The 12654-nt window shown below is 43.4% G+C and overlaps 1 protein-coding gene across 1 annotated transcript; it reads left to right on the top strand.

Annotated features, from left to right (window-relative positions):
• Positions 1–1537: 1537 nt before the first annotated feature.
• LOC114170111 (S-protein homolog 5-like) lies at positions 1538–2008 on the top strand. Its single transcript, XM_028055599.1, has one exon. The coding sequence runs from the start codon at positions 1538–1540 to the stop codon at positions 2006–2008; it is 471 nt and encodes a 156-aa protein (XP_027911400.1).
• Positions 2009–12654: the final 10646 nt, after the last annotated feature.

Here is a 12654-nt window from a genome sequence, read left to right as displayed (position 1 = left end):
CATATGTATACCGAGGTTGATCATTACTAAAAAAACTCATATTTCCCTTGCCAATTTTGTTTAGAAATTTTTGTTGTAGGAAATAATTACAAATTTTGTTATGGATAAACAATTGCAGAAAATTGCTGCCTTTTTTTATAAATATTTTGTATAAAATGTTAGGAATCCAAGTGTGAGTCTAAGTCCACATTGACCAGAAATGAGAAAATAGAGCACCATATAAAGATAAAGACCCATAAACCCATCGCCTTAAGGTTTTGGGTTGAGAGTGGTGTCAGTGTCTTATGTGGTTAGGCTCAGATCTCATTGGTGTTGTTCTCCCCAGTGAAGCCCCCTCCTTATAAACCTGACAAGTGGTATCAGAGCCGATGGTTAAAACCGGCTCCGACGAGTGCAGTATGGTCCTAGTATCGAAAGTCTTCCTGACAGTGTGGGTCAGGTAAAACGTGTCCTGTTAAGAAGAACGGCGGTACAGAAAAGTAGGTGATACCCCCTCCTTAAAAACCTAACATAAAACACGTTTCACAACAAATTTTGTATGAAATACTTACGAATTTTATAATTTTGTAAGAAATAATTACTCACGAAAGAATTATCTGTCAATTAAGATTCTTAGAACAAATAACAGGAAAAAAATTTATAATTATTTTTAATAAATTTGCAAGAAAAATTTCATGTAATATAATAACTTTTAACCGTGAATGCTGCAAATAATTAAGATGGTCACAACTTGAGACTTAGGAAATGTCTTCCTTTCACCTTAAGCTCCTCTTCTATCTCTTCAAGGATCGAATTCTCGGAGGATATTTTATATTATTTTTTTTATTTTTAAAGGATGAAAATACTAAAAAAAATAGAATAAGAGAAAATTAATTTAAAATAATCAATTAAAAATGATGAGATTAGATTTTAATTGCTTCGATAGAAGAAAACTAAAAAATAATTTAAGGCGTATAAATTTTAGTGTTGTAATATTAACTTTGTATACAGTTTGAAATAAAATGTGTTATGATTAATAGTTTGTAGAAAAATATAAGTGAGAAATAAAAAAAAAAGATTTAAATTTTAGAACATTAATTAATAATTATTTTTTTTAGTTTTTCTCCCATTTTAAAAACACAAACAAGAACAGAAAACTCTAAACATATTCACTTAATGTTCCCAATAGGTCTATTTAAGAATTTTTCTTTAAAAAAGTGTTGTTTTGAAGAAAAAAAAAATCACTTTGTTGTCCTGTGATTTTGTTTTCTATGAAAAAAAAAAAAAGAGACATAAACCTCTTACCCACGTATGTTAGTTTTGCATGTACTTTGCATTTCACAAACAAAAGCACTCGCAAACCTCAAATTCAGGTACTACTTTGGTTTCACTTTCAGACGCAAAGGGTAGCAGAAACCCAATGCAAAGAACTGATGCAACAACCTATATAAACACATACAACGTTGTTGTCTTTGTCATAAATCTCCAGCAAGAGAATCATCATCATCATCACAACATGGGACCCTTTTGCAAAACCCTTTTGTTTCTACTCGTTCTCATGGCTACCTATGATCCTGCTACATCCACAAACTCTACCACAGAGACATTATCAGAAGAAGAACCCAAACGCTCTCCCGATGGATTGTTCTTGTTCACCGTACATATGCTTATAGTGAACAAGCTTGGTCACGGCACACCTCTCACTCTTCATTGCAAATCCAAAAACGATGATCTTCAGGTTCATGTCATTCAATATGACCAAAGTTTCAGGTGGAAATTCCGACCTAATTTTTGGGGAACAACGTTGTTCTACTGTTACTTTTGGTGGAGTGGGGGAAGAGGGGCTTATGATATCTACAAGGATCGGAGGGATCATGATAGGTGCACTCATAACTGTGATTGGTATGTCACCAAAGAAGGTGTAGAAGGTTACACAGAAGAGAATAAGAATTATGGCAAAAAACGTAGACGAGACATATTGTTCAAGTGGGACGAAACAGACAAACTTACTAAGGGTGGAGAAGTATAGGATGCTAAATTAGGTCATCACAATATCCATCATCCATGACAATAAATATCTCATGTTTACATGTGATGTATGTTTCAAATATTTAATATAATTTATAAAATATATAAAAATTATGATATTGTTATTAATGACTACTATTATAACATTCCTGGCGTCACCTAATACATCCCAACCCCTCGCTCCAAGTGTCTCCCCACTTCGCAAGGCATGTTGTTGTCAGTGGATATCGAACTCCCAACCTGACCTTTAACACCCTGGTAACGCCAAAGATGCTAGGGGGTGGCGTCAGGGATGTTATAACTATAATCTTATAGGTCAATAGTTTTTACATTTATTTTAGTTTAATCAAATTGATTAATATTTGTTCTCTTTTATTTATAAGAAAAAATATTGTTTGATACCATTTCACGACCATTTGAAAACTTGTATAAGGGTAAAATAGTATTAATAAAAGTTAACTTTTATATTTTTAGAAGAAAAAGAAAATAAATAGTAGTGAGGAGTAATGTTAAATGGTAGTAAAAAAAAAAAAGTGGTGTCAAAATATCATTGTCCTATTCATAAATACTATCAACTACTTATAAAAAGTGTTTTTTAATTTTCCATTATATATTATTTTTTTAAAACATTAGTATTGTTAAGAGGTATTTCGCTACGCTCGTCTGATCTGACAGATAGTTGTATCTTTAAAAAAAAACATATTATTTTATTTGTCTTGTGTAATTGGACTGCTTTTGCTTTAAGGAAAACATTGTGCGTCTTAACCTAGATTTTTTTTAATACTTTGTTTATAAATTTATTTTATATTATTATTATTATTTGTTATAAGAAATTCTTAAAAATATATGCAATGAATCTATTCTCACCTCAGGATTTGAAACAATCATTCAAAAAGATAATAACAAGTGATCATAAATGCAAACACCCTATCAATTTCATTGTTCTTAGTGAGTAGATTTTCAAGAGTTTAAGTTCAAATAACAAACGAGTAGTTATTAAACTTTATATATATACATGGTATGATGCTTTCCCTTTCTTTCTAGTAATTATAAACAATATTCGTCTTGGCTATAATCTATCTAGTTAGGAGTGATTGTATTGAAAATAATATTACGTGTCTTAGCCAAAAATGATTATATCAAAAATAATATTCTATGTTTAATCTTGAGTGGTTGCACTTCAAATAATATCGTAATTTAATCATAAGTAGCTAAGTTGAAAATAATACTCCATGTTTAGTCATGAGTAATTACAGTTAAAATAATCAATTCTAGTAAAAATTTATTGTGATAAAAAGAATATTCAATTTTAGTGAATAATGATCGAGATCCAAATAATACTGATATATGTAACGTCCCATTTAATTATTAAGCGAAATTAAAGGAAAACGTCACACAATATAAGTACAGTAGCAAAAACCTGGGGTCCTTAACACAACCCCGATAAAACTTGGGCACACCACGATGTCAAGGAAAGGCTGAATACGAATACAACATAGAGTGTAGCGTAGAAAATACAGAAAGGAATACATGGGCCGTAGTCCTAAATAAAACAAAAGGAAAACTCCAGCCCAGATGGCTAAGCAGCGGGATCACCATTCGCTTGTTGACCATGAGAACCTCGCCCATCTGCTCCCATCAACCAAGTTGATGATCATCGCAAGAAAGAACAGCCACATACAACACAACCATGCAACAAAACGGGTAAGCTAGAGCCAATCAACATATTCAACATGCAATCAAATATATATTTTCATCATCTCATCCACATAGCAACCAAACATGTTATGACTCTTCATTCAATACACTACGACTCGACTCGACTCATCCGGATACGTATAACTCGGTCGGATTCAGCGGATGCTTGCACTTGTGGTGGATACCCCTGCTCGACCCTGAGCTGCTCGATCCTGAGCTATGTGTTACCAGTGTTACGATGAATCAAAATCTCTCCCACCACAAGGTTAGCCCTTAATGAGTTTCAGGCCTCCTGCTACTCCCACCACAAGAGTCAGTCCGCTCTAAGTGAGACTAACTAGCTCCTCGGAGCGTCAGGATGCAACCTTACCTTGAATCCTTACCTAGTTATACAGATGGGGCACCACCATGAACACCCACTAGCAGGGGCCATGGAATTACGTCCCGACCACTGAAGCGCAACCCCAGAGGTCTCACCGAGAGACCCCAAGGAATTACACGCTGACACAGACCAACATTCATAAAACAACATTAGGAGAATAGCGAAAACATATTTACAACCTCATACTCGTCCATGAGATCTATTCCTCATACGCCTCACATTTTGAATCCATACCTCTGATCATCACCGTCCCATGAGTCTAGGGTCTCATCTCATGACAACACCATGTTCCTTTAATTTCAAACCACCCATTCATTTATTTCTCATGCCAAGTCTCATGCCAATCCATTCATCCACAATTCATGAATCATGCCAAATATATATTTCATACTCAATTATATACATGTCCATCATCACACAATCATACTCAGCCCACATGGTTCATTCGGGAAACATTAAACAACCAAAACACAACACGGTCTCGTCCAGCATCTCGCCCAGGCTGAGGGGTCTCGCTCAGGCTGAGCCTCCCCCTCGCCTAGGTGAGAGTGCCAAAAACAAGGGCAGGAGCAACGCGGGATCTCGCTTAAGCGAGATCCCTCTCGCCTGGGCGAGTTGCCTGCTCGCTCAAAAGTTGAGCGAGTCGCCTGGGCGACTTTTCGTGCAGAGGCCTCCCTGTTTCATCTCGCCTAGGCGAGATTGACTCGCTTGGGCGAGATTAACAGGTCTCGCCACTGTTCTTCACTGTAACAGCCATGGAAACGAACCAAACCAACATGCAAAGCGTTCTCATACCCACATCGAAGGATTTAAAGCATACAAGCAGAAACCAACGCAATCACAGACCAAAACTACTGGAAAACAAGAGCTCTAACTTCCCGTACCTGGGATTCAAGCTAGCAAACGCTCCGACCCGCACAGCGAAGGTAGAACTGTTCCTAGGGAGGTTAGCAGCTGAACTGAATGGCAGAACAGAAGAAAGGAGCGGGTTATTACCAAACCCTAACGATACAGAGAACACAAACCATGAAAGGAAGGAGCATGGGCTGGGGAGTGACTTACGTGAACAAGGACTGAGTTCGAGCTTGAAGGAAGGGGACCTTAGGGTAAACCCTAGCAGAGCTTTTCGTGAGAGCAAGGGGGAAGGGTTGACGGCTGCTGCGTTTCTGTGAGAGTGAAAGTGAGAGTGGGATTAGGGCAGACCTTAGGACCTTATACGTTGGGCCGGCCTTAGGCCCACTAACTTTAGGGCAGAAAAGTTAACATATTTTAAATGGGCCTTACATTCCCTCCAACAACAAAAATTTTCGTCCTCGAAAATGAAAGACTCACCAGGTAAACAGATGTGGATGTGATTTTCTCATGTCCTCCTCTAACTCCCAAGTCGAGTCACCCGTCCTCCGATCCCAAATGACTTTGACAAGACTGACGGTCTTTCCACGACGTTCTTCAACCTTGCTATCCTCAAGAGCGATGGGTGGCACTTCCACTGTGAGATCTTCCCTGATCTGTATATCCTCCGCTTCCAACACGTGAGCTGGATCGAACACGTACTTCCTCAGCTGTGACACATGAAACACTGGATGAAGGTTCGCCAACTGCGGGGGTAAGGCTATCTCGTAGGCTACCGGTCCGATCCTCCTCGTGATCTGATATGGGCCAAGGAACTTAGGCGAAAGCTTCCTTGAGCGTTGAGCCCTTCCCACGCCCGTGGTTCGGGTCACCCTCAAGAATACATGATCTCCTGGTGCAAACTCCAAAGGTCTCCTCCTACGATCAGCATAGGCCTTCTGCCTACTCTGAGAAGCCAACATCCTATCTCTCACCATCCTCACCTTCTCGGTGGTCTGCTCTAACAACTCAGGTCCAACCAACACGGTCTCTCCATCCTGATACCAGCAAAGAGGAGTCCTACACCTCCTGCCGTAAAGAGCCTCGTAGGGCGCCATGCCAATGCTCGCATGAAAGCTGTTGTTGTAGGTGAACTCTACCAAAGGCAATACTTCATCCCAAGCACCCAGATGGTCTAGTATACATGTCCTCAACAACTCTTCTAACGACTGGATCGTCCTCTCAGACTGAGGGTGATAAGCTGAACTCATGGTGAGCTTGCTACCCATAGCACTCTGTAGCGTCTGCCAAAACCGGGATGTGAACCGTGGGTCTCTATCGGAAACTATGCTCGAGGGGACTCCGTGAAGTCTTACTATCTCCTTAATGTACAACTGGGCCAGCTTGGTCATAGACATCCTCAAGTTCATCGCCAAAAAGTGAGCACTCTTGGTCAACCGATCCACTATCACCCAGATAGTGTCATGTCCTCTAAAAGTCCGTGGAAGATGAGTCACGAAGTCCATGGAGATACTGTCCCATTTCCACACCGGTACCTCCAACGACTGTAGAACGCCACCAGGCCTCTGATGCTCCACCTTCGCCTTCTGACATGTCAGACAGGCGGATACAAACTGAGCCACATCCTTCTTCATCCCCTGCCACCAGAAAGTTTTCTTGAGGTCCTGGTACATCTTAGTCATGCCAGGGTGCAAGCTAAGACGACTCTTGTGTCCTTCCTCAAGGATCAACTTCCTCACCTCAGCATCATCAGGAATACATACTCTGTCTCGAAACCTCAGTATGCCATCATCACCCACAACAAAATCCCTAGCCTCATCTGACTCAATCTGTTCTCTAACCCTGTTCAGACTGGCATCCAATAACTGCCTCTCTCTGATTGAGCCCAAGAAGTCACTAGATATAGCAAGGGTACTACACCTAATGGACTCGGACCCCAACTCCACATGTATCCTCATGTCTCTGAATTTCTCTAGTAGCTCTACCTCTCTTATCATGAGGTGTGCCGTATGTACCGTCTTCCTGCTCAGAGCATCTGCCTCTACATTTGCCTTCCCCGGATGGTATAGGAGCTCGAAGTCATAGTCCTTCAGGAATTCCATCCACCTCCTCTGCCTCATGTTCAACTCCTTCTGATCAAACAAGTACTTTAAGCTCTTGTGGTCGCTGAACACCCGAAACTGAGCACCATACAGATAGTGCCTCCAGATCTTCAAGGCGAAAACTATAGCCGCCAATTCCAAGTCATGAGTGGGATAATTACGCTCATGTATCTTAAGCTGCCTTGAAGCATATGCCACCGCCTTCTTTTCTTGCATCACAACCAACCAAGTCTACTGAGACGCGTCGCAGTAGACTTCAAACGGTTTCCCGACATCCGGGATCACTAGTATCGGAGCGCTAGTCAATCTTCTCTTCAGCTCCTGGAAGCTTTCCTCACACTTATCCGTCTAAGTGAAAGGTTGGTCCTTCCGAGTAAGCAAGGTCAAAGGCGCCACTATGTTGGAGAATCCCTCTATGAATCTCCTATAGTAGCCTGCTAACCCCACAAAGCTCCTGATCTCTGTGGCCGATTTAGGACTTTCCCACTTAACCACTGCCTCGACCTTTGCTGGGTCCACTGCAATCCCCTGGGCGGATATCACATGCCCCAAAAACTGAACCTCATCCATCCAGAACTCGCACTTGGATAACTTGGCATACAACTGCTTCTCCCTCAAAACACCAAGCACCAACCTCAGGTGTTCTACGTGTTCCTCCTGCGTCCTAGAGTAGATAAGGATGTCGTCTATGAAGACCACGACAAATTTATCTAGGAAGGGTCGGAAGATCCTGTTCATGTAGTCCATGAACACTGCTGGGGCGTTGTTCACGCCAAAAGGCATAACCACATACTCGTAGTGGCCATACCTGGATCTGAAGGCTGTCTTCTGTACATCGTCAGCCTTTACCAAAATCTGATGGTAACCTGATCGCAGATCTATCTTCGAGAACACTGATGATCCATGTAACTGATCCATCAAGTCATCAATTCTCGGGAGCGGATACTTATTCTTGATCGTCATCTTGTTCAGCTGCCTGTAGTCCACACACAGACGCGAACTCCCGTCCTTCTTCTTTACCAGCAACACTGGTGCTCCCCAAGGCGAAGTACTAGGCTGTATGAACCGTTTCTCCATCAGATCTTCTATCTGTTTCTTGAGCTCTACCAACTCTGCCGGAGCCATGCGATATGGGGCCATCGAGACCGGGCCTGTTCCTGGGACTAGATCAATAGAGAACTCCACCTCTCTACTGGGAGGCAACCCTGGTACCTCCTTCGGAAACACATCCACAAAGTCCTGGACGACTGGTATCACAGACGTCGTCTCTCCTCTCTCCACCTCCATGTGTGTGAAGATCATGTAGCACTGCGCACCGTCCTGTAGTTCCCTCATAACACCCTGGGAGGATAACAACTCATGTTCCTCCGAGTCGGGAAACAACAACTTCTTCTCCCGACAATCTATCAGAATGCGATTGGCAGAGAGCCAATCCATCCCTAAGATCACCTCCAACTCCTGTAGAGGTAGGCAGATTAAGTTCACCCTGTATCTGCGTCCCTCTATCTCCACTGGAAGCCTAGCACACAAAGACGACGTCCTGACCAAACCCGACGCCGGAGTAGACACCGCAAGCTCACACTGCAGCTCGCGCACCGGCAAACCCAACCGTTCCACACAAGCAAAAGACACAAAAGAGTGTGTCGCTCCAGAATCATACAACACACAACATCTCATCCCAGAAATCACATAATAACCCATAACAAGGTTACCTGAACCTGTAGCCTCAGCTCCGGTCATGGCATAGACTCTGCCCGTTGCCTGAGGCCTGTTGCCTCTGTCCCTCCCCTGATGCTGCTGGGGTGCCTGAACTGGAGGGCGTGTCGCTGCCCTAGAAAGGTTGGGGCAATCCCTCCCAAAGTGGCCTTCCCTGCCACAGTTGTTGCACCGACGGTAACCTTCCCTACGTGGACATGCATGCCTCGGGTGGGGTCCTCCGCATGTGTAACACTGCACTCGACCCTACTGAGGAGGAAGACCCCTAGACCCCTGAGACTGATGGTGTGGTCTATCATATGGTCTCCTCCGCTCCTCCTGCCTGGGCCTGGACCCAGATGGTCCACCGATCCTCTGAGGCGGCTGTGGCTGCTGTGGGCGCTGACCTTTCACCTCATGTTTCATCTTCTCCATCACTCTGGCCTTCTCTACCAGAGCAGCAAAGTCCTTGATGGACAAGGGTGCCACCATCAAGCGGATATCTCCCCTGAGGCCGTTCTCAAACTTACGGCATCTCCACTCCTCGTCAAGCGGTTGGGTATAAAAACGGCTGAGGTGTTTGAACCTCTCAGCATACTCTGTGACAGTCTTCCCTCCCTGGGTCAACTGGAGGAACTCCACCTCCTTGGCGTACCGGATGCTGTCAGGAAAGTACTCCGATAGGAATCTCTCCCTAAAACTCTCCCATGACACGGGCTCATCCCTCTCCTCCAGGATGGATCTGGTGCTGCTCCACCAATGCTCCGCCTCTCCCGTGAGCATGTACACAGAGAACGCCAGCCTGTTCTCTGCAGGGCACATCTTCGCATCATAGATGCGCTCCAGGTCCTTCAGCCATTGGTCTGCGGCGTCAGAACTAGTCTTCCCGTCAAACTTCGCCGGGTGGTGCTTCAGAAAGTCCTCCAGACTCCACTCCCTGACTGCAGGTCGCGGTTCAGGACCAAACACAGGGGCAGCCGCCCTGTTCTCCTCCAACTGGCGGAGGGCTTCCATATGCTGCCTATGAGCATCCTCAGCAGCTACTCTCTCAGCCTCCATCTGCTGCATCACAGCCTGCTGCTGCTCAAACGACGCCGCCTGACGCTGCATGGATGCCTCATGCTGCTGCATCATCGCAGCACTCTGCTGTGCCATCGCTGCTACCATTGCCTCTATGGCTCTGGCGAAATCTGGTGCGTCCCCCTGGGATGATTGAGAAGCTCGACGAGGAGGTGCCATAGTCCACTGGCATATAGAAAATCACTTGGTTAGGCTTGATAAAGGCATGAATTTTAACTAAACACTCAGAGACACACAGAGAAAGCTAAGCGGACAATCCAAGTCCACAGACCTAAGGAATGACCGCTCTGATACCATAAATGTAACGTCCCATTTAATTATTAAGCGAAATTAAAGGAAAACGTCACACAATATAAGTACAGTAGCAAAAACCTGGGGTCCTTAACACAACCCCGATAAAACTTAGGCACACCACGATGCCAAGGAAAGGCTGAATACGAATACAACAGAGTGTAGCGTAGAAAATACAGAAAGGAATACATGGGCCGTAGCCCTAAATAAAACACAAGGAAAACTCCAGCCCAGATGGCTAAGCAGCGGGATCACCATTCGCTTGTTGACCATGAGAACCTCGCCCATTTGCTCCCATCAACCAAGTTGATGATCATCGCAAGAAAGAACAGCCACATACAACACAACCATGCAACAAAACGGGTAAGCTAGAGCCAATCAACATATTCAACATGCAATCAAATATATATTTTCATCATCTCATCCACATAGCAACCAAACATGTTATGACTCTTCATTAAATACACTACGACTCGACTCGACTCATCCGGATACGTATAACTCGGTCGGATTCAGTGGATGCTTGCACTTGTGGTGGATACCCCTGCTCGACCCTGAGCTGCTCGATCCTGAGCTATGTGTTACCAGTGTTACGATGAATCAAAATCTCTCCCACCACAAGGTTAGCCCTTAATGAGTTTCAGGCCTCCTGCTACTCCCACCACAAGAGTCAGTCCGCTCTAAGTGAGACTAACTAGCTCCTCGGAGCGTCAGGATGCAACCTTACCTTGAATCCTTACCTAGTTATACAGATGGGGCACCACCATGAACACCCACTAGCAGGGGCCATGGAATTACGTCCCGACCACTGAAGCGCAACCCCAGAGGTCTCACCGAGAGACCCCAAGGAATTACATGCTGACACGGACCAACATTCATAAAACAACATTAGGAGAATAGCGAAAACATAGTTACAACCTCATACTCGTCCATGAGATCTATTCCTCATACGCCTCACATTTTGAATCCATACCTCTGATCATCACCGTCCCATGAGTCTAGGGTCTCATCTCATGACAACACCATGTTCCTTTAATTTCAAACCACCCATTCATTTATTTCTCATGCCAAGTCTCATGCCAATCCATTCATCCACAATTCATGAATCATGCCAAATATATATTTCATACTCAATTATATACATGTCCATCATCACACAATCATACTCAGCCAACATGGTTCATTCGGGAAACATTAAACAACCAAAACACAGCACGGTCTCGCCCAGCATCTCGCCCAGGCTGAGGGGTCTCGCTCAGGCGAGACATGCTCGCTCAGGCGAGCCTCCCCCTCGCCTAGGCGAGAGTGCCAAAAACAAGGGCAGGAGTAACGTGGGATCTCGCTTAAGTGAGATCCCTCTCGCCTGGGCGAGTTGCCTGCTCGCTCAAAAGTTGAGCGAGTCGCCTGGGCGACTTTTCGTGCAGAGGCCTCCCTGTTTCATCTCGCCTAGGCGAGATTGACTCGCTTGGGCGAGATTAACAGGTCTCGCCACTGTTCTTCACTGTAACAGCCATGGAAACGAACCCAACCAACATGCAAAGCGTTCTCATACCCACATCGAAGGATTTAAAGCATACAAGCAGAAACCAACACAATCACAGACCAAAACTACTGGAAAACAAGAGCTCTAACTTCCCGTACCTGGGATTCAAGCTAGCAAACGCTCCGACCCGCACAGCGAAGGTAGAACTGCTCCTAGGGCGGTTAGCAGCTGAACTGAATGGCAGAACAGAAGAAAGGAGCGGGTTATTACCAAACCCTAACGATACAAAGAACACAAACCATGAAAGGAAGGAGCATGGGCTGGGGAGTGACTTACGTGAACAAGGACTGAGTTCGAGCTTGAAGGAAGGGGATCTTAGGGTAACCCTAGCAGAGCTTTTCGTGAGAGCAAGGGGGAAGGGTTGACGGCTGCTGCGTTTCTGTGAGAGTGAAAGTGAGAGTGGGATTAGGGCAGACCTTAGGACCTTATACGTTGGGCCGGCCTTAGGCCCACTAACTTTAGGGCAGAAAAGTTAACATATTTTAAATGGGCCTTACAATATATATATATATATATATATATATATATATATATATATATATATATATATATATATATATATATATATATATATATATATATATATATATATATATATATATATATATTCTAACAATAATCTACCTGGTGACATTCAAAATGATGATTGAGAACTGAACATACTTTTCATTAACAGACGAACCAATTTGACCTGGTTTTTCACAATGTTTTTCATCGCTGTAAGACGTCAAAATAATAATTACTGTAATTAGATATCTAGTAAGTCATGTTTATGTATGATAATTTGGAGAACCCTATTGTTATGTTGACACTCTCACATCACTAAGCTAGAAGAAGTTGAAATTGATTAAGTTAAAAATAAGGGTTAAATATGTTTTTGTCCCTAATTTTTAGTGAAAATTGAAATTAATTTCTCTCCAAAACTTTGATCCAATTTAATTCCCAACTTTTATAACTAAATTTTGTTAAGTTTATTTTACATTTCAAATGTGTTTCATGATTGT

This window comes from Vigna unguiculata, chromosome 11 (assembly GCF_004118075.2).
Source record: "Vigna unguiculata cultivar IT97K-499-35 chromosome 11, ASM411807v1, whole genome shotgun sequence".
Lineage (NCBI taxonomy): Eukaryota > Viridiplantae > Streptophyta > Magnoliopsida > Fabales > Fabaceae > Vigna > Vigna unguiculata.
Note: the sequence above shows the minus strand (reverse complement) of the source record. Positions and strands in the feature narration are given on the sequence as shown.

Excerpts from the sequence above, each read along its gene's own strand:
- LOC114170111 (XM_028055599.1), top strand. The coding sequence starts at position 1,538 with ATGGCTACCTATGATCCTGCTACATCCACAAACTCTACCACAGAGACA.